The sequence below is a fragment of the Sminthopsis crassicaudata genome, chromosome 2 (assembly GCF_048593235.1).
Source record: "Sminthopsis crassicaudata isolate SCR6 chromosome 2, ASM4859323v1, whole genome shotgun sequence".
NCBI classification, from domain to species: domain Eukaryota; kingdom Metazoa; phylum Chordata; class Mammalia; order Dasyuromorphia; family Dasyuridae; genus Sminthopsis; species Sminthopsis crassicaudata.
Window position 1 is genome coordinate 243,439,867 of NC_133618.1, and position 27,548 is coordinate 243,467,414.

Here is a 27,548-nt window from a genome sequence, read left to right on the forward strand (position 1 = left end):
ATGTAAAGAACAGTAATTGTCTATCACTAAAGTATACCTTACTCGGTTGGGACATCCTAGGCCCATGCTTGGGGACCCTGGGATGGCTGTTTTACCTGGAATGCAGTCTCCTCGACTGTGCTCTTATAGAGGGGTGTTGTTTCTTCAAAGTTTGGATTTTCTACCCCTTCGGCTAGTTTAAATTCCGTTGACCATTTATCCCCTACGATCTGTGGTAGATGTGACAGAGGCTGCCATAAACACAAGCACTGACATATTTATATTAAAAAATAGTGCAAAATTTCAACATTTATATAAATAACTCTAAACCCCTGCTTTGTAGGTTTTTTTTTTTTACAATGTAATTAATACACACTTTTTGAGTTGGCACTCAAAAAAATTGCCATTTTTTCTTCTAGTCAGAAAACAACAAAACTTTTTTTTAATAGGCCTCTTCTAATACAAAAATACTCCTGCTGCCGCACATACAGTTTCTCATATTTTATATATATTTATATATATATATTGCAGATCTTTAAACAAATGTTTTTGTGCAAATATGTCTTTAAAGTTAAGTGAAATCATCATAAACAAAAAAAAAGCATTCACGCACACAGCTCAACTAGAAACAAAAACAAAGACTACTGTCAATTTTTTTTCTTTTGACTTCAAGACACAGCTAACAAAGAAACGTTTTTGCAAGCTTTCTTGGCTTGAGCATTCAGACCAGACATAACAAGTAAATATTTATACACAGAGAGGTGGAGACGGGTCGGTTTTGCTCTCGCTTGCCCATCCCTCCCATCCCCTCCCCACCCCCACCCCACCCCTGTCCATCTCTTGCTTTTTCTTTAAGAAGTGCAGAGTGTTTAATTTACTTTTTTCTGAGCGTGTGCACACGTGTGGGTTCTCTTCTCCGGGGTTCAGAAGGGGTGCCCTTTCTGCTTCTCTTTGTCTTTGTTCCACGCGATTGTGCTCTCGAGGTGGGCCTGGTGGAGCCTGCCGCTCTCCAGGAGGGCGGGCGTGCCGGCGTGCTGCTGGTGCTGGTAAAACGCCGAGCCCGGGTAGTGCCCGATCACCTCGCTGTACGTGGGCGGCGGCCCTTCCATCCTCCCGTTGCTCCCGTAGCACGTGGCGCTGATGCCAGAGTTACTGCTCGGGGGGCACGGGCCGCCGTACATGGAATTGTCTATGAGGTCACTGTCAAAGATGGTTCTGTTGGGGGGGGCGCGCACCGACTCCCGGTTGAGCTCCATCTGCTGCTCGGGGTCCCGCAGCTGGAGGGTGCACGGGCCTTGGTAGGGGGGCGGCTCCTCTCCGTCGGAGAGGGATATGGTGGGCGGGAGGTCGATCTCGTGCTGCAGGTAGGGGTAGGTGGGCTGGAAGCGGTTGAAGCGGTCCCTCTGCAGGAAGGACGGCACCGTCAGGCGGTCTGCGGAGCGAGGGGGTGCATAGATTTGCTGCTGGAAGGAGACAAGGCAGTCAGTGGGGCTGGCGGAGGGGGGCGGAGGGGCAGGGGACGGGAGACGCGGTGGGCCGGCTCCATTCTTACCTCTGTGAGGCCGTTGCCCGACACTGTGCTTTCTGAAGGCCACAGACTTCCTTCCTAAAGGGAGGGAAACAGAGAGAGGGATAAGTCGCTGACCGGCGGGTGCTTTACTTCTGCTAGTCCTCATGGAGAAGCAGGAGCTTTGCCGGGCGCCCTGGGCTAGCTGTACCAGCTTCAAGAAATCCCCTTCCTCTCCGGGTCTCAGTTTCCTCATCTGAAAGATGGGAGGGTAGACACGAATAAGCTCCGAGCTCCCCGACATCTTTGAAAGAAGCTGATTCATGGGCTCTGAGGACTGAGGGATGGGATTCTGCCCAAGATTCCCTCCAGCTCCGATGGTCTATAATCTGTTTTAAAGATTTTTTCCATCTGGCTCCCCAACAATTAATAAAGTGCCCAGGGGTTGGGGTCTGTGTAGGCTCCTGCGCTGGCCCCGGGGCTCAGCAGATGACCCCAGACCGCAAGCCCGGGCTGGCGAGGCTCTGGGGGGGAGAGCGAGGACAGCGGCCGCCGGTTTACAGGAGATAGCCCCAGCACAGCCTGCGGAGTGTCCAAACCACACAAACCACTCTCACTCATCACAGCCAGGCAAGGTTGAGACATTCCAAACCAGATTTCATTAGGGCCCCTGGCTGCCAGAAGCAGGCCCACCCAGCCAGGCCTCTGGGCCGAAGAGGGTGGTGTTCTTTCCTGCTGAGACCTCACATTTCCACCAGTTCCCTGGGGGGACCAGCCCCTTCCACTGGCTAACAAGGAGCAAAACCTCAGCCAATTCTCTATGAGCTGCATGGTTTTTTTCCCCTTACTGATGTTAACAAATCTTAAACCCTCTTCTTGCCCCAAACAAATATCCATTCCTAGTTATCAGCCAGTCTTTCTACACAGAATACAAATTGATTTTAATGCTTCCTTCCCCAAAACACAATAATGCAAGGCACCCAATGGCAAACAGAAATGGATTTTGAATCATTTGATGTTGGGAAGGAGATAGGAGATATGATTTGTGTCCCTATTTTCCTCTCCTTCCCTCATTCCTTGCTCCCTTATAATACATATGATTTTAAATATATTATACATTTTTCTGTTTTTATGTCACCTCAATTTCTCCCAGTACCCTTTCTTTCCCCCTTCTTCAAGAGTCAGCCTTACAATAAAACATTCATAATGCACATAATTGAATTACTCTCACTGGTTTCAGGCATGCTCAGTCTGGGACATGGTTATCTTACTGCTGTTGTTGTTTAGTCATGTCCCACTTTTGTGACTCTGTTGACCATACTGTTCAGTATTTTTGCCAGGAAAACTCCATGAAGTGGTTTGCCATTTCCTTCTCCAGCTTATTTTACAGATGAGCAAACTAAGGCAAAAAAAAGTTAAATGACTTTGCAAGATCAAAAACTAATAAGCGTCTGAACAGATTGGATCTCAGGTCCTCCCAACTTTGGGTCCAGAGCTCTACCGACTGCACCAGCTAGCTGCCTCCTGATATAGGTGTGGTTGCTAGCAAAGAAAGGCTACTGTGCCCCCAAAGGGGTTCTCAGAGGAGGAACACTGTGGTACATTAGAAGAATGACGGCTTTTTGGAGACCTAGTTTCACAACCTAGCTCTGCTGCTTACTCGATGGCTGAACTCCAGGCTGTCACTTAAATGCCGAGCCTTAGTTTCTGTAACTGTAAAATGAAGAACTGGGCCTAGACAATCCTTGAGGGCCTCTCCACTGTTTGGAGGAACAGGACACGTTTCTGGGCCCCAGGATGACTTTTCAAAACATTTCCAAATTCTTCCCGTGAACCCACCTTCAACATGGGCCGGGCAGGTAACATAGGTGGCATTTTAGAGGCAGGCTACCCTAGGCCTAGGGACACACAGCATATAAATGGCTTACGTAGGACTATAATTTTTAAGTGGTGAGTAGGAGCCCTCTTGCCTGAAAAACAGCTCCCCCATCCTGCTCCCTAATACCTGCAACTGCTTCACCGGGTGACAGAGCCTTGAGAGATGAAACTTGACTTGCAAATGATCCTTGGAGAAGGAACTTAGTGACTGACATAATGATGATTTTCATAAGGCATAAATGATGGCTCTCACAATCCTTACTAAAAACAGATTTTCATCGAGGGCTTAGAAGTATGGAGGGTGTTAGTGCAAAAATAGCGACAGGGAAGGAGGTACCTCAGGGTGAAACTTCACCTAATTTACAGTTCAGGCAGCTAGGAGGGCGCGGATAGTGTGTGGGGCCTGGAGTCAGGAAGACACTCATCTTCCCAAGTTCAATGTGTGACCCTGGGTACTAAGTCACTTTACCCTGCTTGCCTCAGTTTCCTCATCTGTAAAATAAGCTGGGGAAAGAAATGGCAAATAATTCCAGTTATCTTTGCCACAAAAACCCCAGAGAGGGTCATGATTCAGAATCAGAAGATCTGGATTCAACTTTTGTTTATATCTGTGTGACACTGATCCAGTCACTTAACTCCCTGGGCGTCAGTCTTTCTAGAATAATTAGAAAGTGGGTCTTGTTCATCTCTAAGGTATAAAACGAATGAATACAACTACAATTCACACTTTCATAATGCTTAATGAATTACAAACTGCTTTCCAGGCACTAATTCTTTTGGTCTACATCAGCTCTATAAGGAAAGCAGGATGTATGTTATCTCCTCTTTACAAAGCACTAAAAAAAAAAAAAATCAATCATATGAATTTTTATTTTGGAAAAAAATAACTGAAGAACAAAGATGCAGATGGGAGGAAATCTCCACATGAAATCACTTTTATTTGTTTAAGATTAAAAAATCATATCTCCAGTGAATATACAAGTTCACTAAATGTGAGTAGTTTTGCATTTTGAATGTAGGAGCTTTTCAGGAATTATATCACTCTTGCGATACTTCATTAATCTCCAACATATATGCCAAACCTGACATATTTGACGGTGAGAACAATGTGACTTGCTCTTTTTAAAATCTACATAAAATACATGTTTCACATGTACTACATAAAATGCACATACATTTAATAACGTTTGGCAAAAACAACAACAAAACCCAGAGCCTGATTGACTGGCCCCCAGTCAAGGGTTCAGGTTCAGAATATAGCACTTCAGTCACCCGAGGGCCCCGGGGGTTCTGGGAAGGCCAGCAGACCAAAAAGCAGGTCTCAAAGCCCAGGAAGCATCAAAGGCAGCCCAGACAGATAGCCAGTGCTGTTATTCCTTGCTGACCCACTAGAGGGGACTTTCAAGTTCCAAGAGCCAACGTGGGGCAGTCTCTGTTGCAGAAGCTGGACCGCTCCCCGCTCTCCTTCCAAGGGATCCTCAGAGCTTCTCCATCACACAGGCCAGAAAGGAGCGGCCTTTTGGCTGGGCTACGTGCTATGTGTTACAGGCCCTGGCAACGGGCAGACACTGAGGTGGAAGGAAAGCGGGCAGTCAGGAGTTCCTGACCTCAGTTTGCTCCCAGCTAAAGGAAGAGGGGACAGGAGAGGTTCTTCCTTTCCACAGCATCCTGTGGGATTCCTGTGTAGACAATCCTGAGAGATTCCTGGGAATTCAGAGTTCCTGCCACCTGGATCAGTTTTCTGGGGACACTCTGGATTAGGGAGAAGAGTCCATTCATTCTTCACCTCACAGTGATTACTGCAGGGAATAGGGTTAGTGGGAAGAGCACTAGGATTGGGAATCAGAAACTCTGGGTTCAAATTCTGCCTCTGCCACTCTGTATCTACATATCTTTGGGCCAGTCACTTAATGTGCTGGGCTTCAGTCTGATCTGAATAACTAGACAGTCGGCCTTATTTATCTCTGAAGTTCTTTTCAGCTCTAGACTTCGTGATCCCAGGCTAACTTGGGGTTGTTTAGTCATTTTTCAGTTGTGTTCCACTCTTTGTGACCCCTTTTAGGGTTTCTTGGGAAAAGATACTGGAGTGGTTTACCATCTCTTTCTAAAGCTCATTTTATAGAAAAGGAAATTTAGGCAAACTTGCCCAGGGTCGCACAGCTATTAAGTGTCTAAGACTGGATTTGAACTGAACTCCCGAAGACAGATCTTTCTGATTCCAAGTGCGGTCCCCTATGCACTGTGCCATTTACCTGCTCTAGGAATTCCTCTTATGACTGGGAAAAGTCCTGAGGATGGTATATTGGAAACTGAGAGTCAGTGACTAGTTAAATAAACTAGATTAAGCATAAGTCACTTAACTTAGCCGGTCCTTAGCATCTTACATCTTTAAGATGTAACTAATTATAACTTCTCTGTCTGCTTCTGCAGGTTTGTGATGACCAAAAAGTGATGGTGAATGGTATGTAATAATTTGAAGTAGCAATGCACTTAAAGCCAGAGGTCCTGAGTTCGAGTCCTGCTCCATTTACTTATTAGCTATGAGACCTCAGGTAAGCCACTAGCATGGTTGGACTAGATGGCTTCTGCAGCGTTTTTCCAGCTCACAGAGTAAAGGGCCATGAGTAATCCAGAACTTTTCTAAGAGAGGAGGAAGGAAGCAGGTATGATCGGAGCCCTTTAATCTCTGCCTCAGTGGGACAATCCAAAAGAATGTCAAGGACAATTTCATTTTTGTCTCTGTATCCCTCTCCAGTGCCCAGCACAGTCCCCAGCGTAAAGTAAGTAAAGTACTTAATATAAATGCTTGTTGAATTGAATGCAACTGGCTCTTCCTTGGGGAAGATTATCCTACTTTGTCCTGCCTTTCCTGTCTAGGGAGGGGGTGAGGAGAACACTTCACCCCTCAGTCTCAGAGTTTTTATCTGAAAAGTGAGGGAAAGGGCTAGCTTGGTTTCCTTCATCAGGACAGTCTGAGTTTACAAGGGTAAGTGATTTCAGAGACAGGCGCTGATGGTGGCAGCTGTCTCTTGGCTTATGACAGCGCTCCCTGACTTTGGCTTCCGATTAAAAGCCTGCTATGTCAGAGGCCAGATCTTAACCTCCAGGCCCCAGATTCTCGATATCCACCGACAGGTGGGCGCCAGTTATGCTCAGAAGCAGAAGGCGGCTTTTGCCGTCCTACCCAGGTCTTATCAAAAACACAGCGTATTCCAAGGGAATCACTGATGAAGTGGCTATCATCATTCAAGATGCATAAACATTTGCAAAAAATAATTAAAGGTTGCATAAGGAGAGGAAATTAAAAATAGGAATGATTTGGCTAAATTGTTTCATGAAAGCAAAGCTTGGAGCTTCAGCAACAGCACAGAAACAAACACGGGGCTTCCCTGGCAGAATATCCCCAAGCTGTGGCAATCGGACAGATCCTCTCCCCATCCCTGACATGCGTCTTACGAGTTTCCAAGCTGAATCTTTGCTCAGCCCCATGAAAATGGGCACCCCTCTCTCCTCCTTGGCCCCTCTGAGTTTTCATCACCCCTGAAGACCCATCTCAAATCTCATCTCCTTTGTAAATCCTTCCCCCATTCCTGGCTCTATTCCAGTCACCCACCTACAGTATTTACTTTCCATTTAATCTATTATTTCTTGTACTGTTCATTGACTGTTTCCTGCTGGATGAGGTGTCAGAAAGGGTAGGTCTTAATGCTGGTTCTGTCGCTCATTAGCTGTGTGACCCTGGGCAAATGATTAAAATTTTTCGGGGCCTCAGCCTGTTCTTCAGTAAAATGGGCTTGGATTAGATAGGTTTCTAAGGTCCAATTTAACTTTAAAATTCTGTGATCCTTTTGTAGATTATATTGTGTCTCCCTATTTGAAGACCCAGTCCTTGGCTTAAAATCAAGCAACAAGTTTTTATTTGGCATTTGTCATGTTAAGGCAGTAATGGGGGTAATGGACTTTGGGTTAAGAAGAGCAGCGTTTAAATCCCACCTTAAACACTAACTACATGATTATGACTTAACCTTTCCATGCTTCTGTTTCCTTATCTGTAAAATGAAGAAATTAGACATAATGGTCTCTAAGGTCCTCCTAATTCTAAATCCATGACTCTGTATTCCTAACCCTATGCTCAGTGTTGTGAGGGATAACAGAATGAGTGTAAAAGACCCTTTAAGGAGCTCACATTCTAATTGACAAAATAAGGTATTCGTAAAGGAAACAATAATGAATCATACAAAACAATATAAAATTATGAGTTCAATTATGTGACCAAGATTATAAATAGGCTAGGAGGTGAGCTGTTTGAAACAGTCAGTCAATATATTTCTATGAAATGTCAATTTTGTGCCAGGCACTGTGCTAAGCTATAGGGAGGTAAAAAAAAGGGACAAAGAAATTCCCTGCCCTTAGGGAGCACACAGTCTAATGAAGGACACAACAAGCAAACAAATAAGTACAAATAAACTATAAACAAGACTAACTGGAAATAATTAACAGAGGGAGGGCAGTGAAAGATGATTCTGGGAGTACAGTGAAGACTGTCTGGAAAAGGACTGACTGGCAGCAGGGAGAATAGGCAGAAAGCTACTACAGAAGACTAGGGTAGGAGTAGAAAATAAGAAAAGGAGGAGGGCACGACAGGTATGCTGGAGGGGAAAGGATAGGGCATGGGGACTTGTCGGTAAGGAGGACCATGAAAGAAAAAGGAAAATGCTTTCAGATTTGGGGTCTGGGACGATAGCAGTGCAGTAAGCCAAGGAACGAGATGAAGGGGTGGGGGGCTAGCTCACTAAGAACAAGACAAGGAAGCAGACACCAAGGAAGGGAAACACCTTGATGAGAAACTGATAGGAGAAGTCTGTGACTGATTGGATATGGAGGATAAAAGGTAATTCCAGAGTTGTGAGGCTGGCTGGAGGCTGGGAAGGTGAAGGAGAGGTAATATGATATAATTAAAAGAACTTGACTGTCTGACATTCACTCCCTGTATGCCCCAGGGCAAGGTCCCAGCGGGCTTCACTTTGCTCTCCTCCAGGATGGGGGGCTGGATATGAAGGCCTCTGGGGAGGCCAAGGACGACAGGGGAAGACCTGAAATCAGTGTGGTGGATCCTCCAGTTTGAGGACAAGGCAGGGTATCTGAGCAGAGATGTCCACCAGGAGGGAGGAGGTATAGGATGGCAGGACTGGGGATGGAGTTCCCAGTACCAGGGCAGCTTCTCCATGGCCAGCCAGGCAGCCTTGTTTAGGGAGGTCACTGGGTTTGAGGGCCTAAGTCTGCTCACTTTCTGGGGGCTTCTCCTCCTGGGAAGATGCGCCCTCCATCCTCCGGGCTTCCCTGCCGTCCTGCCACAGGCACCTGATTTAATGAGGCTTTGTGTTTACACAATGGTGGCCCTCCCCCGGGGCCAAGGCTGGCTTAGCTTTGGCAGGAACCTCGGTCAAGGGACTCCTAAACTGACTTATTATCATAATAATGATAATAAAGGAGGGAAAGCAGAGACCACAGGAGAAGGATGCCCCTCATGGCCTAGTCTTAGACTCAACCTCAGGAATCATAATATGACCTATGCTTTTTGCAGATGGGGAAACTGAAGCCCAGAAGGAAGAAGCAATTTATTCAGCTAGAACATAACCCAGACAGATTAGACCACAATCCTCTGAGCCCTGATCTAGTTCCTTGTTTCTTCTCCTTTTTTTTATAATTTTTTTTCTTTTTTATTATAAGCTGAAAAATCATTGATACATTTAAATTCACAGAGAATAGCAAATAGGAGGATTGTAAGTAAAATAGTGCACTGTTTAAACAGGAGCATATTAAATTTAACAAGGTAGTTAACAAAATTGCTCTGGCTGTGCCTCTTTTTGAACTTTGTTTCCTTTTGTGTGTATTTTAGAAAATGCTTTATTGATGCTCTTCTCTTCCTTGTTTTGTGTTCTTCCTACCCCTGCAACTTCCAGCTTGCTCCCTCATCTTCCCACTTCTGAACTCTGCCAAGTTACAGGAAGCAGACACTTTGGGTTTCTCTGCTGGTGGCTGGCAGGAGTCAGGCTGAGTTTCTGCAAGTTTTCCTTCCACCTGGGGTAAACCCTGGCTAGATTCTTTGTTCTCTCCATGCTTCGCTTTTCCCCATCCATTAAATGGGAAGGACACTATGAAAATGGACAGTGCTACTGGTCACTCTGGTGGGGAATGGGTTTCCTCCCCCTCACCAGAATGAGTTAGGCCATAACAAAAGGAAATGAGTCTTCTTTTAGTCTGGGAGACACAGGGCACATAACAATGTATGTCAGCTGCACCTTCTCCTGGAAAAAGAATCACTTTATGGGAGGGAGAGTCAAAGGAAGAAGTACCCAAAGCTCAGGAACTTCAAAGCAGAATAGGGCTTTTTCCTGAGTAGCACAAAAAGCTGATTCTGAATTCCAGAAGAATGACAAGGCCAGGAATTTCAAAGTCTTTTGCTCTTCTGCCTAGAGACTAACTACTCCCATTTTCAATGCGGGCACCTTCTTCCCTGCCAATCTCTGCCTGGCCCCTCGGTGCTGACGTAGTAGCCTCCAGGTCTGGAGGTGCCCCAACCTGCCGGGAGAAAGCCTGTTTGCTCAGTGCCCTTTGCCAAGTGAACCTTATACCCACTGCTGTCAACACCTCTCGTGCCTGGGACCCCTGCTTGTGTGGACCTCTCTGAGAAGGGGCTTTCCTACAAGAATTCAATTTGGAAATCTGTGAGGTCACTCAGCACGAGAGTCCCTTACACAAAGAGAATATGAAGCCTGCCCTTTCCTCCACAATGCTCGTGTGTTCTCTTAAATGCTGTGTGTTCTTGTGTGGGTCTTTAACCGGGGTTAAAGTTCTGCCTCATTGTACTCTAAGCAATCTGAAGCAAGGGCTGTGTCGTGGCTAAATTTTGTACCTCCCTTTGTACAGTGATTTGCACACAGCAAGTGCCCATTTGTTGAATAATAATAACTATAATTATATGATGCCTTAAGGTTTACAAAATGCTTTCCTCAGACAACCTTGAGAACAGTAAACGAATGTCATTATCTCCATTTTACAGATAAAGAAACTGAGGATGAGAGAGATGAAACCCTTTGTCTAGGGTCACACAGAGAGTGCATGTCAAAATTGAAATTCTCTCCTACTTCCAAGACTCATGTTCTTTCTCTTACTATGTTACTCTACTAGTCCTTGCCTGCCCGCCTGCCTGAATGGCCTGGTGATAATTTTGGTAATTTAGCTGTATGATTAGCTACTGAACACCCAGGAGTGTGTACTTCACCAAGGTGTTCGGCTCAGACAAGGACATGGCTCCTGCCCCTAGGACCTGCAGTCCTTCTCAATTCTCCTCTATAATTTCAATTAGACACATTATACGGCAGCACTTCCTGCCTTTAATTATTAAATTACACATCACAGAGGCCTAAGAGGGAAGAGATCTAGGAATTTGTCTGGTTACACCCTCTTTTCTTTCCAGTCTCCCTGCTCCCCACCGATGCCAACAGCTAGGTGGGGCAGAGGATAAAGGACATGGGATAAAGCAACTATGAATCTGCTTTTCAAAGAAGCTGAGGGCATCCCATCCTCCCTGGAGGGAGTGCTTCCTGAAAAAAGCTGAGGGCATCCCATCCTCCCTGGTAGACAGTGTATTTCCAGCACTAGGCAAAAGCTGATCCATCTTGTCCTTCCTATTTCTATATTACTCTGGGGGGCATTTTAAGAAAGTATAGAGAAGAGGAAAATATTCTAAGAATCTCTTACATCTGGGTGTCCCTTCATTCCTTTCAGAATGCTTTCCTGTTATCTCACTGGGTCCACCACAGGGGTGGGTAGATTGTCCCAGTGTGAGAAAGTAACTTGCCCCCAAAATCCCAGCAGCTGAGGGCTGGGGAAGAGATGAACAAAGAAAATTGCTTACCGAAGAGAGATTTTCTTCTCTTCTCCGCCCTTGGCTGTGCCGGTGGATGAAGGAACGGGCAGAGAGCTTATAGTGATTCAACAGGCATGTAATCACCACCACCATCACCATCATGACCACCACAATGATGATTATCTGCACGAACTCCAATTCCGCTGTCAAGACAGAAACAAAGAAGGGCTGAGACCTTGGGGATGCAAAAGATGGATAACAACATAGTGGAGAATTTATTGGAGTGGGAATGAGAGGGCCTGGGTTTGAAGTCTAGCATTGCCACTTTCCCCACTGTGTTTCAATCTGTAACAGGAAGAAATATGACCTATATTACCAAAAAGATACCCCTTTAATTCTTAGGGCAGAGATGGGAGACAGGTACTGAGTCTTTCTCTTCTTTATAAGTACTCAAATCTTTTCTACTTGTTCTTTGTTTCACTAAAGAATGAGAAAAACATTCTACCAACTAACACTATTATACTAGTAAAAAACAATTCTAATGACATAATGAAGTTGAAAGAGGGCTGACTTTTGAGTTAAAGGAGATGGGTTCAGTACCCATCTCTATCACAAACTACCTTCTGTGACTTTGAACGAGTCTTTTTGTGCTTTTGGGAAGGCATTTTTAATTTCTGCAGTTAGAGAAGTGGTAAAGAATGGAGTACCACTGATCTCACAGATGCATGTGTATATGTACATTCATATTTATGTTTTTGGTGAGTTTTTTCCTAAGACCCAGGACCCTTAAAATAAAGAAACTTGAAAGAGGGATGAGTCAGATCCATTTTAAATGGACCCAGCTGGGTGGGAAGGGGAAAGAGTTACTAAGGAACAGGCAGTGATTTCAAATGGGAGAAGAGAAGTCTATTTCCTGGCTGCTACCCAGGCAAACCTGCCATAATCAGAAGACCCAGAGAAAAGGAAGGAGATCACGAGGGAATGAGACCTTATCCCCTTGGCCTGAAATGATAGAGCCTAAAAGGGAAGAGGAAAAGAAATGGTTTGAGTGTCATCTAATAAGAAAAATGATGGAGCCACCTACTCATTGGCAAATGATGGAGCCACTTTTCTCTGTACAAACCCCCCTAATGAGCTTAATTCAATAAATGTTTTAGATAAAACTGTTCTTCAAAGGCCGCCCCAAGTGGCACTCTTTTTATGAGGTCTTAATACCTACCACAAAGAACCCTCATTTCTCCAATCTTTTATATCATCTCTCCAGTCAGAACGGAAGTTCCCCAAGGGCAGGAATCATAATGTACTAGTCTAGTCCAGCCACTTTTGCAGTATGATGCTCATTTACTGAGGGTTCATGTTAGAGGGAAACTGACAAGAAGAGGAAGAGAATAGGGTTGGTTCAAATGCCTCCTTATCATGCCATTAGTGCCCCAAGAGAGTCAGATGAAATATATTTGTTTAATTTAGTGAAAAAAGACGCAAAGAGACATCATCATCACAATCAACCATCACATAGCACTGTCATACATACATACATACATATATATATATATATACACACACACGTGTGTGTGTTAAATCATTTGATCCTCACAATAACTCTGAGAAATAGATGCTTGTATTATCCCCATTTTATAGATGAATGAAATTAAAGAAAATCTTGAAAGGAGTTAAATGGTTTATCCAGGATCACATAGCTAGTAAGTTTCTAAGATAAGATTTGAACTGAGATCTACCTGACTTTAAGCCTTTTCCCAGATTTCTTGACACTTATACTGGATTTTTCCATTATACTACACTGTGTTTTTCCCCATTCTGTGAATGATCAATAAATATTTGTTGGGAAGTAGGAACAAGGTTCTTTCTCTATTTGGAGCTTCAGACTTGCTTTTGAATTAGACGCAAAATCTTAGAGTTGGAAGGAACTTCAAAGGTCATTTGGCCTGATCTGTGTCTGAGCAAAAATCCCCTCTACAAAACACCCAATGAGCAGTCATTTAGCCTCTACTTGATCCATCCTTCCCACATCCAGTTTCCCAGATGAAAATCATAACACTTTTCAAGTCAGCCCATTTCATATTTAGACAGTTCTAATTGTTAGGAATTTTTTTCCCTTATGTTGAGCCAAAATCTGTTTCTCTGCAACTTCCCCCCATTGTTTTTAGTTGTGTCTTCTGAGGCCAAAACCCCCCCAAAAAACCAAGTCAATCCTTCTTTCCAATGACAGCTATTCAAATGGATGTCTTTATTAAGTCTTCTTCAGGCTACACACCCCAATTTCCTTCAACCATTTTTCCCATGGCAATACTTATAGTCTCTTCACTATAGGGCAGCTCTCCAGCTGGACAAGGTCCTTTCTAAAATATGATGTAGATGGTATACAGAAGGCACCTCCGTGACATTATTATCTCCATCATTCTGGATACTATCAATGTAGCTCAAAATTGCATTATAATGTTTGAGTACCATGTGCGCTCGCTCTCTCTCTTTACATATATATATATATATATATGTATATTTATATTTTAAATTCATATTGACTTTCACCTTGTACTATACTAAGACCTTATGGTCACACAAATGGCTTTTTAGCCACCCCTTCCCCGGTTTGCTATTTATTTCTATTTAATTTAATCTTAAATGTGACATTATTTTAGTTTGTAAATGCTTGTTTGTATATCTATTCTGCTTCCCAATGAAACTAGGTACTCCAACTAGATCTGCAAATCTGATACATGACTTTTTCTAAGTCAATGATAAAAATATAAAATGAAATAGAACCAGGCAGAGATCTCCAGGTGGAGACCTCCCAGCAAAATTTCAGACTTTTCATGACCCCATTTGGGGTTTTCTTAGCAAATATGATGGAATGATTTGTGATTTCCTTCTCCAACTCATTTCATAGATGAGGAAATTGAGGCAAACAGGGTTAAGTGACTTGCCCAGAGTCACACAGCTAGTAAGGGCCTGAAAACAGATTTGAATTTGAATTCAGATCCTCCAGATTCCAGATCCAGCACTTTATCTCCTGTGCCACTTAGATGTCCCTACCAAGGTCAATTTTGATCCATTAATGAGCACTCTTTGGAATTAGTTGCTTAGAAAGTTTTGAATCCACCTAACTGTACTATTAAATACCCCACAATTTTCAAAACTTCAGTTTGAACATTTACATCTTAGAAATGGACAAATATTACAAATTAAGTCTTAATTTACTGTGTTGATGATTTTTGGCCTTAAGAAAATGATGGTGAAAATGTTAATAATGCAGATTAAACTTAAAAGTGGGTCACACAGATTTCTGAGTCATATGAGCAACAATATGGAAGATTAGACCTTTTCTCTAATCCCTATGACCTTGAAATTCTTCAAATATTCACAAACCAAAGATAAAGCAATTTGCCCTATCTCCATGATCTAATATCTCCAGAATCCAAAAAAAAGGTTATCCCACACAAACCTGAACTGAAAAAACCTGAACTAAAAATCTGAAAAAAAAAAAAAAAAAATGCAAGACAGAATTCCAAAGAGCAATGGAACACAGGATACAGCTCCGGGTGACCAATCCTACAAATCTGAACCTAATCATAAATGGAAAAAAAAAAAAAAAAAAAAAAAAAAAGATGTTCAATAATAAAGAAACCTTTGGAACATTTTTGGAAAGAAAATCAGAATTTAAAGAGATTGTTTGCTTCCAAAAAAATGGGTTATATGACACTTTTCTCCCAAAGAGCAGATTGTTAAACATTTACTAGAGTAACACTGAGCCTACACTTCTCTATCTTGCCCAAGGGAATACCTTGAGAGAATTAAGTCAAGGACTGTTGAAATTTAGTTATACTATGGCCCAACCATATCCCTGACCTACCAGTCAAGGAATCCTGTTAACAGAAGGAAATGAAATCAGGAAATGAGTTTAGGTGTCTCCACATATCTGAAGGGCTATATCATATGCATGACGGATTAGATTTGATCTGCATAAACTTCAGAGTTTAGACCTAGGACCAGTGGGTAAGACTGCTGGGTGTAGCAGAAACACAGCTAGATCTGCAAATGTTTGATTTGTATACCTATTTTGATATACCTAGGGTCATGTAAAAAATTCTCAATAGAAAAGGGGTCATGAGTGCAAAAAGTTTCAGCAGCCCTGGACTAGATGAATGAAAAGCATTTGTTAAGCAATATTCAGAGCATCCTGCTATGTATATAACAAATGGAAAGGCAAGATAGTCCCTATCTTTAAGGACCTCATTTTTCTAAGGAGGAAGGAAGGTAGAAGGGAGTTTGGGTCTGGAAGTCACAGAGTGAATGGAGCAAAAGATCAGCTGATTAGCAGGGCTCTTCCAGAAGCGATGGTAGTGTTACTTAATTAGGAATCAGGAAAAAAGAGGGATATGTATCAGTACAGTGTATGGCAAAAAGATGGCAGAGGTTGATCCTTGGGTGGGATGTAAAGTGGGGCATGATCTGGAGAGATGGTGAGCTGTCTGAATTTGGGCTTACCACCCTGTAACTCAGAAGGAGCAGGGGGAGGGGAGAAGCAGAGCCCAGCCTGGAGGGCTAAGTAAGCTACCTTGATTGGTGAGTGAGCAAGCATAAATCCAACCAGACTTGGACCAAACCTGCTTTACATCCTATCAGCCGCTGCTCAGCTGTCCATTTTGTCTTCTAGCCTTAAAACTATGGTTCTTGTCCCTACCCCAGAGCCTGGCACTTTGTAAGCCTTCAATGAGCTTTCATTAAGAAATCCCAGGATCAGTCTCAGACGTCCAAACTGAACTGGCTTCTGGAGCCACAAACATTTCCCAACGGAGCAAAAAATATCAGAAGATTGAAAAAGGTGGAGGGGAGGAGAGGGGGGGCCAGCCCAGTTAACTTAATAAAAAAGACAAATGAGGAGAAAGCTTGTGAGAAATGGGAACTAAACTCCAAGGAAGCGTGTCCCTCTCCCTTCCCGGCTCCGACCACAGCTGGCAGGAGATGAATGGAGTTTCACACTGGAGATGGCCCATCATAGTTTGATAAATATTTCCGCGCCTTCTCTGGGCCCAAGGATGTCTTCAGCATTCAGGAAGAGGCTGGAAGCCACCCCTTATGCCTCGGCTTCCTGTCAGCTGGCCAAGAAACTGCTGTGTAATTTGTCTGTGAGGAGAGACAGAAGGCTTTCTCACCTGTCTGGAGAGGACTGAGGGAGGAGGGGCAGCGGGGAGAGAGGAAACAATTCCTTTGTGTGTGAGAGGAGATAGTGGTGGAAGGAAGGGGGGAAGGGCTGGCAGTGCCGCTGGTGTCTCCATTCAGTCAAAAGGGCCTCTCATGAGTTGGGAGCCTTCCAAGAGGAAAAAAAAAAGGGGAAGTACACACACACACACACACACACACACACACACACACACACACACACACACACACACACACGGCAGGTTGGTGATTTATAAGTAACCTGCTTTCCACTGAGGAGGCCGCAGAAGCCACGCTCAGAGAGGCCGACTTCTCAAATAACGCAGATGTTGCAATTTCCATTAAAAAAAAATATCCAGGGGGGAAAAAAAGGAAGAATGTTATTTTGATCCTGCATGAGATGGGACAGTTTTTGCTGACTAAGGCGGGTTTTCAACTGCGAGATCTCCTGACAGCTGGTAGTTGTTAAGTGCCAGTAAATGCATAAGACGGTTCCGGATGGCAGTTCCTGCCAGTTACCTTGGAGTTAATTCTGCTAAACAGCCACCACCCTGCAACGACCCAAAGGGGAACCGTCAAGGTTCCTAAAGGCCCATTCTTCAGAGCCAATGTATCAAAAAAAGAAGGCTAGTCTGTCTAGCAGATCTGGCCGACCAGGGAGCCCACTTTGTTCTCTCCCTAAGCCCACCAAGGAAGGAAACAGAAATGTCTAGTCAGGCTCTCCGGCTTAATTGCTGCTTCAAGGGGCTGGCTCACATGATTGGGGAGACTCGGGGCTCTGGGACTCCCTAGAGTCACAAGTTCAAGTCTCAGCTCTATCAACTCAGCTCCTCACCCTCCCAAGATGGAAAAGCCCAATGAGGAATAGTTTTCAGGAGGGAACTAGATACAAGGAAAATGGGACCATAAAAACTGAAAAGGATCTGCCAGTTCACAAGATAGCCCTCCAATTACGCCCAAGAGACAGCGGAACACCACCTTGGGCAAGTCCTTTTCCTTCCTGATGTTTTCTCATCTGTCAAATAAAGGGATAGACAAGTGGTATGTAAGGTGGAGGAATGGGCTTTTTTGATTTCTATTTATTCAAACCTCCTCCAAAGTATATTCTATGGTATTAGAACCTTATTATTTAGCAAGTTCTTCAGGGTGTCTCACCGGAAACTCTCTTTCTATAATAAAACTCTTGCCCTGTTTTTTAGAAAATAGAAACAAAGTGCCAGTTCAATGAAACAATGTTAATAATCCCAAACAGGTTTAGGTGCCTTTGCATGTTTTTTCTCTCCACTTCCCATCATAAACAGTCATCCTGTGAGGTAGGCAACAGTTTCCTTATTTTCCAGATGAAAGATTTTCCTTGGGATTGAAATGAGATCCAAGGCTCAGGAACCCTTACAATCTATTCTCAGGACAGGAGATGGGCAAACTTTCTGAGATAGCACGCCACGCGGACAATCATTTTCTTATACGTGTGTGTGGAATTGCTGAAATGTATGTCAAAATGACTACGTGTCAGGTACTGTGCTACTATACAATTATAATCTCATTTGGTCTTCACAACAATCCTGTAAGGTAGGTGCTGTTTTCATCCCCATTTTACAGATGAGAAAACTGAGGGAAACAGAGGTTTGAGTCACTCCCCAGGGTCTAAAGCAAGATTTGAATTCAGTCTCCCTGACTCCAAGCTCAACGACATTGTTGTTACTATTTGGGCCTAGAATATCCTTGGGAACAGCCATCCTGTGGCCAAGTGCCAGTACTTAGGGCGCTTAGCACTTTGAGTTCTTCAGCAGCATAGAACCCGGTGAGGGTTAGGGACTATTATTCTTTACTTCATAGGTGGAGGATACTCCCAGCTGTGGTAACTCCCTCTATGAATCAGGTTGGCATCTTCTGGGGAAATTATAATCTTCGACTGTGGCCTATGGCACAGAGAGGCCATGACTTGCGTGGCTCCCAGGGCCAGTATGGATTAGGGGCAAGATCGGACATGGGTCATCTTGGCTCTCAGGGTCAGCTCTGTCCCTCTTCATTGATAATTCTCCACTAAAAATAATTAATGAATTGAGGACACGTTTCATATCATTTACCCTGGGCACACTTCACACACACAATTGAAGCTTGGAAGGGTTGAAGTCCTGGGTCTTGGGTCCTGGCTTGGATATTTATTATTATCTGTGCAACTTTGGACAAGCTAATTCTTCCTCTGTAAGACTGCAGGATGACCTTAGATGATCCCTAAGGCTTTTTTTCTAGTTCTAAATCCCATGATCCTGGACTAGAAAATCCTACTGGGAGTTATCAGCAGGGTCAGGAGGAGAAGCTCCATCTCTTAACTCCCAATCTGATTATCTCCTCACTAAATGATCTTGATTCTTTGATTAATGATAATAATGATAGTTGACATATTATGTCCTTTATTTCATCTGACTTGCGAACCCATGAGGCATAAATTACAGGGTTTTCCCTCCATTTTTTAGATGAAGAAACCCAAATTTTAAAAGTTCAATCGACTTTCCCAGGGTGATACAGTTTATAAGAATGAGAGGGGGCATCTAGCTGGATCTCTCCTAACTCCAAATCTAAAGCTCTTTCCAATACCCGGTTCTCAGCAGTAGATGACTGCAAAGATTTGTAGTAAGATTTGAGTAAGTCGAGCCAGGGTTCTTCCTAACTCCTTTCCTTATCACTAATCCTGGGACCTCAGGCTTGAAACTAAACTCCAAATTCCCTCTATTCAACAAATCCTTCTCCCTTGGGAATGGGGGTTAATTTAATCGGGGATGGAAGGACTTAGAAATGATTAATTGCATTAATGTTCCTGTTATGATTATTCAGGGAGGACTTAGTAAAAAGCCTCCGAGGGAACAACTCCACCCCACTGTAAAACACTATTTATTTTCTTTTGAAACTACCTGGGAAACAGTTCTGGCAGAAGCAGATGCCAGGGATCAAGAGTTTGCTCCTGCAAGGGCCTGAGATCCAGGTCACAGACAAGATACCACCAGTCCCTCTGTCCTTGTGTAACAAAGACCTCTGGGGTCCCAGAACTGGGGGCATAGGAATGGGGATGGGGGAGAGGAAGTTAAATTTTGAAAGCTAAAACCATTCCATAGCCATAGAAGCAGACACACAGAATTTGCCCAGCAACAGCAAGGTGGGGGGCTTATTTCTGGCCCCTGGATAGTTCTTTCAACATCTCAAATAATACACTCCATTCAGTGGGTGTCATACAGTATGTATATTGTTCCTAACACCCACAGCCTCTGTCTCAGACTGTCTCAGGGGAAGGTGGGGGGGTGCCCTCTATAAACAGGGGCCTTTAAACTGACTTGGAAAAAAGGGGAGGGGGAGAGGGAGGGAATAGTGGGGGAGGGAATAGTGGGCGAGGGTGCACTTTTCACCTCAATGAGGAGGAAGAGAGGCCCTCAGACATTCACAGGCCTTGGCCCTTATTTAAATGGATGTGTGTGTGTGTGTGTGTGTGTGTGTGTGTGTGTGTGTGTGTGTGTTTCTCCATTCCATTTAGGACTCAAGGCTCTTTGTGGAAAGTTTTTGCTGTGGTGACCAAGAAGATGAGCTTTGAACCCATGGCTAAGGCCTGGGAGTGAGGTGGATGGGTGGGTCTGTTTTTCTCCTTTTCTCCAGGCTGGGAAGGTTAAAGGTAGCAGGAGCTGGACCACACTTGGCTGCTTCCCTAGACTTGTTTGGGCCAGGCTAGGCAGCTGAGGTTATGGGGCGGAGCTTGGGTGGACTGGACGTTTGGCAGTCCCCTCACGGACACAGCAAGCCTTTGGATGGGGGTGGGGGGGAAGCTGGGGAATGAGGGATGAGGGCAGGAATGGAGGCTAGGGAGGAGAGCCAAGAACACAGGAAGAGATGGATTTTGCTAGTTGAGTTTCCAGCTAGCTGTGTGCATTGGGAAGCACTGGCCCTCTATTGTCTTATCCTGGGAGAGGATGACTATAGTTTTCTGTGTGTGTGTAAGGGGGGGATGGCAGGAAGGGGAGACAGACAAAGGCACAGGTTTCTCATGGACCACAGGGATTGGAAGCCATATTGTTCATTTTCTAGAGGAGGAAAGGGCCTCTCAGAGCCGTTAAATGACTTATCCAAAGTCACATAGCTAGGAAATAGCAGAGCTGGGATATGAATGGGAACTGGATGACGGTAAAAGGGAAATGAATGTAACGCTTCATAGAGTGTTACATAAATGTGAGCTATTACTATGATAAAAGATATTATATATCTCATTCACTGGGAAACTGACCCCATTAAGAAACTACCCTGAGAAATTCAGATTCAAGGAGGCAGCAGGGGGAGAGAAAGGAAGAGTAAATTAGTAAGTAATTTACTAAGTAAATTAGTCCCTATTCTTTCCTGAAAGCTGTTGAAAGCTTTTTGCTGGTCTCTCCCAACACACAGCATGATGTGCTTGAAATGTTCTACGAGCCAGAAAACTTGGGTCCCAGGTCTTCGCCCTGCTTACCCAGGTGGGTCACCTTGCAAATCCCTTTCTCTCTCTTGCCCTCAGTTTCCTCTGCTGTAAAATCAGAGGGTGAGACTCCATGCTCCTTTAAGTTCCTTGCCACTCTAGCAAGGGTTGCTTTAGGTTTTAATGTCCCATGTTCCAATATTCTAGATCTGAGTCCTTCAGCCACTATGCGAGTTCTGACATAGTTGTCCCTCAAAACCTCTCTCTCTAATTCCATTACCCCTTGTTGTTCGTAATCTAGAAAAAGCCCCCTTCCACGGCTTGACACTGTGAGCAGGTCACAAGGGATCCCTGGATGCTACTGTGACATTTGCAGCACGTGTGGGAAATGTTAAAGGTTGTCCTACTTCTCCGGGTTTGATGGCATGGGCCCAAAAGGGAATTATAGCATTGGAGGCTTAGCCACGGCAGAGCTTACTCCGCCGCAGGCAGGGTGAGACCCTGGCCCGTATTTTACAATGCAGTCTGGATTTGCTTTCCAAGGTTGCATTGAACTTTCCCTATAGTCCCCCCTTGTCTCCCGTGACCGCTCCCCCTCCCCAAATGCTATTGAGCATAAACAGTTAAGTGTTTATTCTGTAACTAACACTTGGCACGGGCTGAGTAGTGAACTGATGAAGTACATTCCAGTTCTAATTACTCTGCCCTTGTCAAGATGCCCAAATTACTCAATGATTCCATTTTGGCAGATGCAATGAACAGCCCTTTAAAACATGGCGCAGGGATCTCTGATTCTTATAATAATGTCCTTTCTAAAACGTCTGCACTCATTCCCTTTGCTAAATGCCTAATGTGTGCAGGGCCCCTCCAAACCACATCTTATCCTTAAACATATACTGGGTTCTGAAAAAGCTCAGCCCTCTGGGATACTGAGGTGACTATTCAGAGGAGAGCACTGTCCAAGACAGCACTGGGCCCTGATTTCTTCAGTTTGGTCTCTGAGGCCTTGTAGCTCTAACATCTGAGGGACACATATAGCACCTGACTTGTTCTAGGTACAGTGGGAGAAATATAAGACATAATACCCAAGTGTTCTCAATTTGTTTAGTTTCGTAGTTGGGATAAGCAAAACTATCAAGGATGAAGTTCAGAACATATAAGACAGTTTAGGATTGAGGCTATCAATAACAGAAGGCCAGAGGGACCACTGGGGATGGATGTGGATAGCATGATTATTACAAGAAAGCTTAGATGGGGGGAGGAGGGAAGGGCATGACTTTACTTCTTCACCTACTATTCTAATGTGACATCTTTCTGTCCAGGAACTTTTAATCCTGCTTGTGACAGAAGCAGGGGCCTGATGAAAGAGGAAACAAATCCACTCAAGAATTGAAAAGTCAACTTTATTCGTCCAAAAGGGAGTGGAGAGACATTTGGTCAAATGGGTTTAAATTTCCTCTCTTTCAGAGAAGTCCATTCTTGAGCACTGACACCTACCCTTCAGCCTAATATTTAAGAGTCAGAAGAGACTTGGGTTCAAATTCTGGCCTGAACACCTAATAGTTGTGTGACATTGGGCAAGACTCTTCACCCCATTTTCAAGTCTTTAAGGCAGAAATAATATACCTATAGAACTCCTAAGAGTTATTCTATGGATCAGATGGAATCATATAAATATAAAAAGTATTTTGCAAAACTCAAAAATGCTAAATAAAAGTCAGCTTTTATTGTTATTCTCTGTTTCAATAATCTGTGATCTCAACCATGTTGTTACCCCTCCACCAGTCTAGATTGATATTTACATCTTGTCCCTTTTTTCTCTGTGATTTTTATCCACCTCTTTCCATAAATTCTCTGTGGAGAAGACCTAGACTAATGTGCATGGGAAATACTGCAACTGAACTGTGCTATTAAATAAGAATAACAAATGCTCTCCTGGAAATAAGCTTTCCCACAATCTTGTTGCTGGTCCTTGTTTTGAAGGAAATAGCATACAGTGGGCCAGAGAAATCAGAGCAGCATCCACCAAACAATAGTGCAAACTCTGGAGCTCTTGGTCCCAAGGCCCATGTGTGCAAACAAGAGTCTTTTAAAAAATCATTTTCACATTTGGGTATTCTGGATTTAGATATTTGTCACTTTTAAGCTGGATAGTAAGTAAGCAGTAGGCAGGAAGAGGGAAAAAAAATCCTCATTTAACTTCCCCCTAAGGAATTTGACTTTTATGAGATGGCCAAGCTCCTTTTCCCCAAATACAAAGTAAGGTCACACTAATTTAATTTGGCGTCATTTTTACTCATGAATAATTTCAAATTAACAGGTTCATATGTCACATTTGAATAGCTTAATACTGCCTCCCCCACCCCTACTTTCAAATTTTTCTCCTGAAAAAAAAACAAACCAAAAAAACAATTAGTTCCAGATATGTGCTAATCTCACTGTTCATTCCCAGGATGTATTCTGAACAAATATCACCAAAGACTGCCCACTGTACTTCTTAACTAATGAGTTGGCGCAATGAAGAAAGAGCTGGATTTGGAGAAAGTGACTGGAAAAATTTTAAATTCTTTTGTTGCTTAAGGAAAGTTTTAATGCAGACCTAAAATGAGATTTGGGTTCAACAAGAGATGCTCTAAACCTCCCCACAGCAACTTGCTTTTGCTAGAATATATGACTACCCTACAAATGCAAAGTGAGTCACTTTTTCACTTAGTTTTTCATTAGTAAAATAAGGTGGGCAGGGGGCTTGGGCAAGGGATACAGTGCTGAAATTATTCTTTCATGTTCAGTTCAGTGGAATCAGGAAGAATCATCTTCATGAGTTGAAATCTGATGTCAGACACTAACTAGCTGTGTGATCCTGGGTAAGTCACTTAACTGTTAAGTGTTATATGTTTCCCTGTTAAGAAAATGGCAAATCATTCCTAGTCTTTGCCAAGAAAATCCCAACATGCAGAATGAAATACAGCTGAAACAACTAAACAACGATCAGTTCTAAAGTAATGAAAACAGATGATTGGGAATGGCCTGTAATGATAAATGAATGAATTGAAGGCAAGTCCTGGTTACCAATTTGAGCAAGAATCAGGAATCAACAATAGGCTATTTTTTTTTTCACATGTAATTTTAGTTTTCAAAACCATGTCAAATGTACAGCCAGGTTGGCCACTGCCGCCTGGCTCTGGTGAATTGTTCAAGACCCAAGGGGTCCCAGGATTTCCCTCCCGACTCCTTTTGTCTCCTTCATCCCACAAAGCCCCAACTGCAAAACCAGCCTCCCTTAGTGGAAATTAGAAGGAGTCAGAGAGGGGCAAAGCAAGTCCTTTCTGGTTAACAAGCAAAACGCACGCATTTAGCCTTGTCTGGACCTCCGGCTGCCCACTAAGGTATTAGGAATTGGAACTGTCTGAAATTTATGAAAATCTAATCTTGTTAGCTGCTGTTGGGATGTGACAAGGCAGGGGGAAGGCTCATTGTCATTCCAACTAGCCAGGCCCCTGGTGAATGACTTTCAACTTGCTTGCCATTTCATTTATCTGGATTGGGGAAAGCAGCCGAGCTCTGCTAGGCCCCTCATTTGAATGAGAACCTGGCTCTTTAGAATTTTAAATCAAATTGAACCAGACGTCAAAGGAATAACTTCTTGATCGCTCCTACAGCAATTTCAAATGCTCAGCCTTTGGAGCATTTATTTCCTTCAGTGAAAACTTGCCTGGGTAAGAAGTTGGTGTATATGTTCCTCCAGGCTTTTTGGGGGGGAGGGGGGAATTTTGGGAAGGGGGCAGGTTTGTAAGCAAACTCTTGGCAGCTTCCCTCAGAAGGCACTACCCGTTTGAAACAGATGCTACAAGCTTTCAGGCTGAGAAATCATTCAGCTAGAAAACCTAGGATCTGGAGAAAATCTGCAGAAAGGAGACCTCCCCAACCTTTACTTGTTAGTAGTTATCATGTAAAGGGGTCTTCATTTGGGACATTAGCTTGTTGCCTACCATTTTGACCCCTGTGTACATAACAGACCAGATCCCATAGCTAGAGTCTAGAGGGGAACTTCTGAGATTAGGGAAGGAAAAGAGGAAGGAGGTTTAGAGTTTAGGTGAATACTCCTGGTAGAAAGGTTTCTTAAAGATCACCTGATCCTACAATCATCACATCTAAGAACTCTCTGATTATTTTTTAATGAATTAGCATAACTCTGCCTATATATCATGACTATCATATATGTTTTTAAGGGGTTCTTCACCTTCTGGACTCCTATATTGTGCAGAGAATACTGCATATCTACTAATTAAAGCCTGACCAATACTGCCCTGAAATTTATACTTGGAAAAGTATATGAAACACAGCTACTCTTTTCTCTGCCCTGACCTCATTCAGAAATAAGTACTGGACTGCAGGGAGAGCTTTCAAGGTATTATGAAATCATTCTTCAAGTCCCAAGGAGCCCAGAGCTTGCTTATTGCCATGGCTGCACTTTTTGTACCTCTCCTCCCACCCAACTTTCCTTTTTTCTCCCTTTGGTGGTATCCAGTAACCCAGAGGTCAGACTGCTCTGTTATCCTCAAATACCCACTACCTTCAATCATGACAGAATGAAATTACATTGATACAATAGAAGAAAATGACAGTGGCAAGCAGATCACTCAAAGAGATAATGATGTCATTAGATTTGATTCTGCTGTCATTAGTCCCCATTAGAAATAAAGAGATGGTTGTGACTGGAGTGCACCAGGTGGTATACTGGTGTCCTGCAAAGTGTGCTGTATTTAGAATCAGAGGAACTGAATTCAAGCCCTGGCTCTTACTACATGTATGACCTAGGGCAAGGCCTGAAATGCCTCAGGACATCAGTTTTTCCATCTATAAAATAAGAGAATCAGGATAGCTGTTATTCTCCATTATTCCTTCTAACTATATCCTATAGAGGTGGGGGCAATCACACTCTTAACAAAGAGAGAGGGAAGGAAAGAAGGGAGGGAAGAAAGGAAGAAGGGGAAGAAGGAGGGAAGGAAGGAAGGAAGGAAGGAAGGAAGGAAGGAAGGAAGGAAGGAAGGAAGGAAGGAAGGAAGGAAGGAAGGAAGGAAGGAAGGAAGGAAGGAAGGAAGGAAGGAAGGAAGGAAGGAAGGAGGGAAGGAAGGAGGGAAGGAAGGAAGGAAGGAAGGAAGGAAGGAAGGAAGGAAGGAAGGAAGGAAGGAAGGAAGGAAGGAAGGAAGGAAGGAAGGAAGGAGGGAAGGAAGGCAGGAAGGAAGGGAGAGAAGGAAGGAAGGAAGGAAGGAAGGAAGGAAGGAAGGATTTCCCAACTAAGGGGCTATTCTTTGCTACCTAGCTTTAATCACTGAAAGGACGTGGCCTCAGTCAGAGCTGTTAAAGATCTTAGCTTAAAAAGATCAAGGTCTCTCACTGTACCTAGGGCTATCTCCAGTCATCCTGATCTATATACCACGGACCCAGACAGCTCTGGAGGAGAAAGTTGAGGCAGGTGATATAATAGTAATACAGCTGGACTTGAAGTCAAGAACCCAATCCTCTTTCCCACTAGGCAAACTGCCTCTCTGAAACTCAATTTCCTTATTAACAAACTGGAAATAATAATACTTCTGTTCTCTCTCTTAACAATTTCCTTTTTTTTTTTTTTTTTTGTATACAATGTGTATCATTATGAGCTCCCTGATTTTTTGCCTTTTTCCCTATCTTTAACACTCAGCACATTGCCTGGCATATAAGTGATTGATAAATTCATACATTAGGGGCATATTAGCAATCACATAACGTTTCTACATTTGGAATGTCCCATTCCTAGGGATGCACAAAACAAGTTCTCCACTACACAGCCACTCTAGGACGGAGTTACTTGATTACAAGGCAATTCTGTCTTCCACTAGTAAGCACAAATACATTTGGATATCTCTTACAGGGAAAAGGTTGTTGAAATATACAAACTCCTGGGGACGGCATAATTGGGCTAGACTTTAATGATTAAATGCTCCTTCAATAAGGAAAGACAAAGAAGGGGCTTTTATCTTTCCCTCTATTATCCAAATGGAGAAGACTAATGTTTTTTTGGCATATTTTTTTCTTCCCTCTGTCACCAGCAGTGAACATCTTTAAATATACTGTCGGCAAAATATCAATCTTCACTCAATAACTATTGGCAGAATGAAGTGAATTCTCTGTATGAAATCAGCTAGTTTGTGGTCAATGGACAGCTAGACCAGTCACAGAAAATTATTGAAAAAAAATGCATTTTGTTAATTGAGGAAAGTAATAGCCAAGCTAAGTGTAGGGCTTTGATTTTACTTTATACTAACACAGTATTGTAAGTTTGGCTTTAGAAAGTCAATTTTAATGTGTCCTTTTTGGTCTGCATGGAAGGTGGCTTTGTACTCTCTTCCCCAATAGCTGAGGGATATGTCTTTATTTATGGTATTATTTATTTATGGTATTTATTTAACTTTTCATGTGAGCATGTCTTAACTCTCTAGAAGGTAACCTCTCAGGAGTCAGTGCCATATACTGGGAGGAACACTGGCAAGCTGGATAGCATCTACACGAGGTCAGTCAGGATGCCAAGAGGACTAGAAATCATGTCATATAATGATTGGCTGAAAGAATTGGAAATATTTTAGCCTGAAGAAGGAAGAACTTTAAGAAGGACATTATAGATGTCTTCAAAGCTATTATATGGATGAGAACAAATTTGCTTT

General features: G+C 43.3%; 1 protein-coding gene across 2 annotated transcripts in view; it reads right to left on the bottom strand.

Annotated features, from left to right (window-relative positions):
• Nucleotides 1-465: 465 nt before the first annotated feature.
• PMEPA1 (prostate transmembrane protein, androgen induced 1) overlaps nt 466-27,548 on the bottom strand; it is a 78,940-nt gene continuing 51,857 nt past the window's right edge. The window contains exons 2-4 of one of the 2 annotated variants that reach the window (XM_074288678.1): nt 11,286-11,440; nt 1,532-1,585; nt 466-1,439 (exon numbers count right to left, since the gene is read on the bottom strand). In XM_074288678.1, the coding sequence (XP_074144779.1) occupies nt 903-1,439; nt 1,532-1,585; nt 11,286-11,440 (746 nt within the window). In that variant the 3' untranslated portion in view covers nt 466-902. Of the gene's footprint in view, nt 1,443-1,531; nt 1,586-11,285; nt 11,441-27,548 lie in introns of both variants that reach the window. The other variant, XM_074288677.1, reaches the window with a different exon arrangement.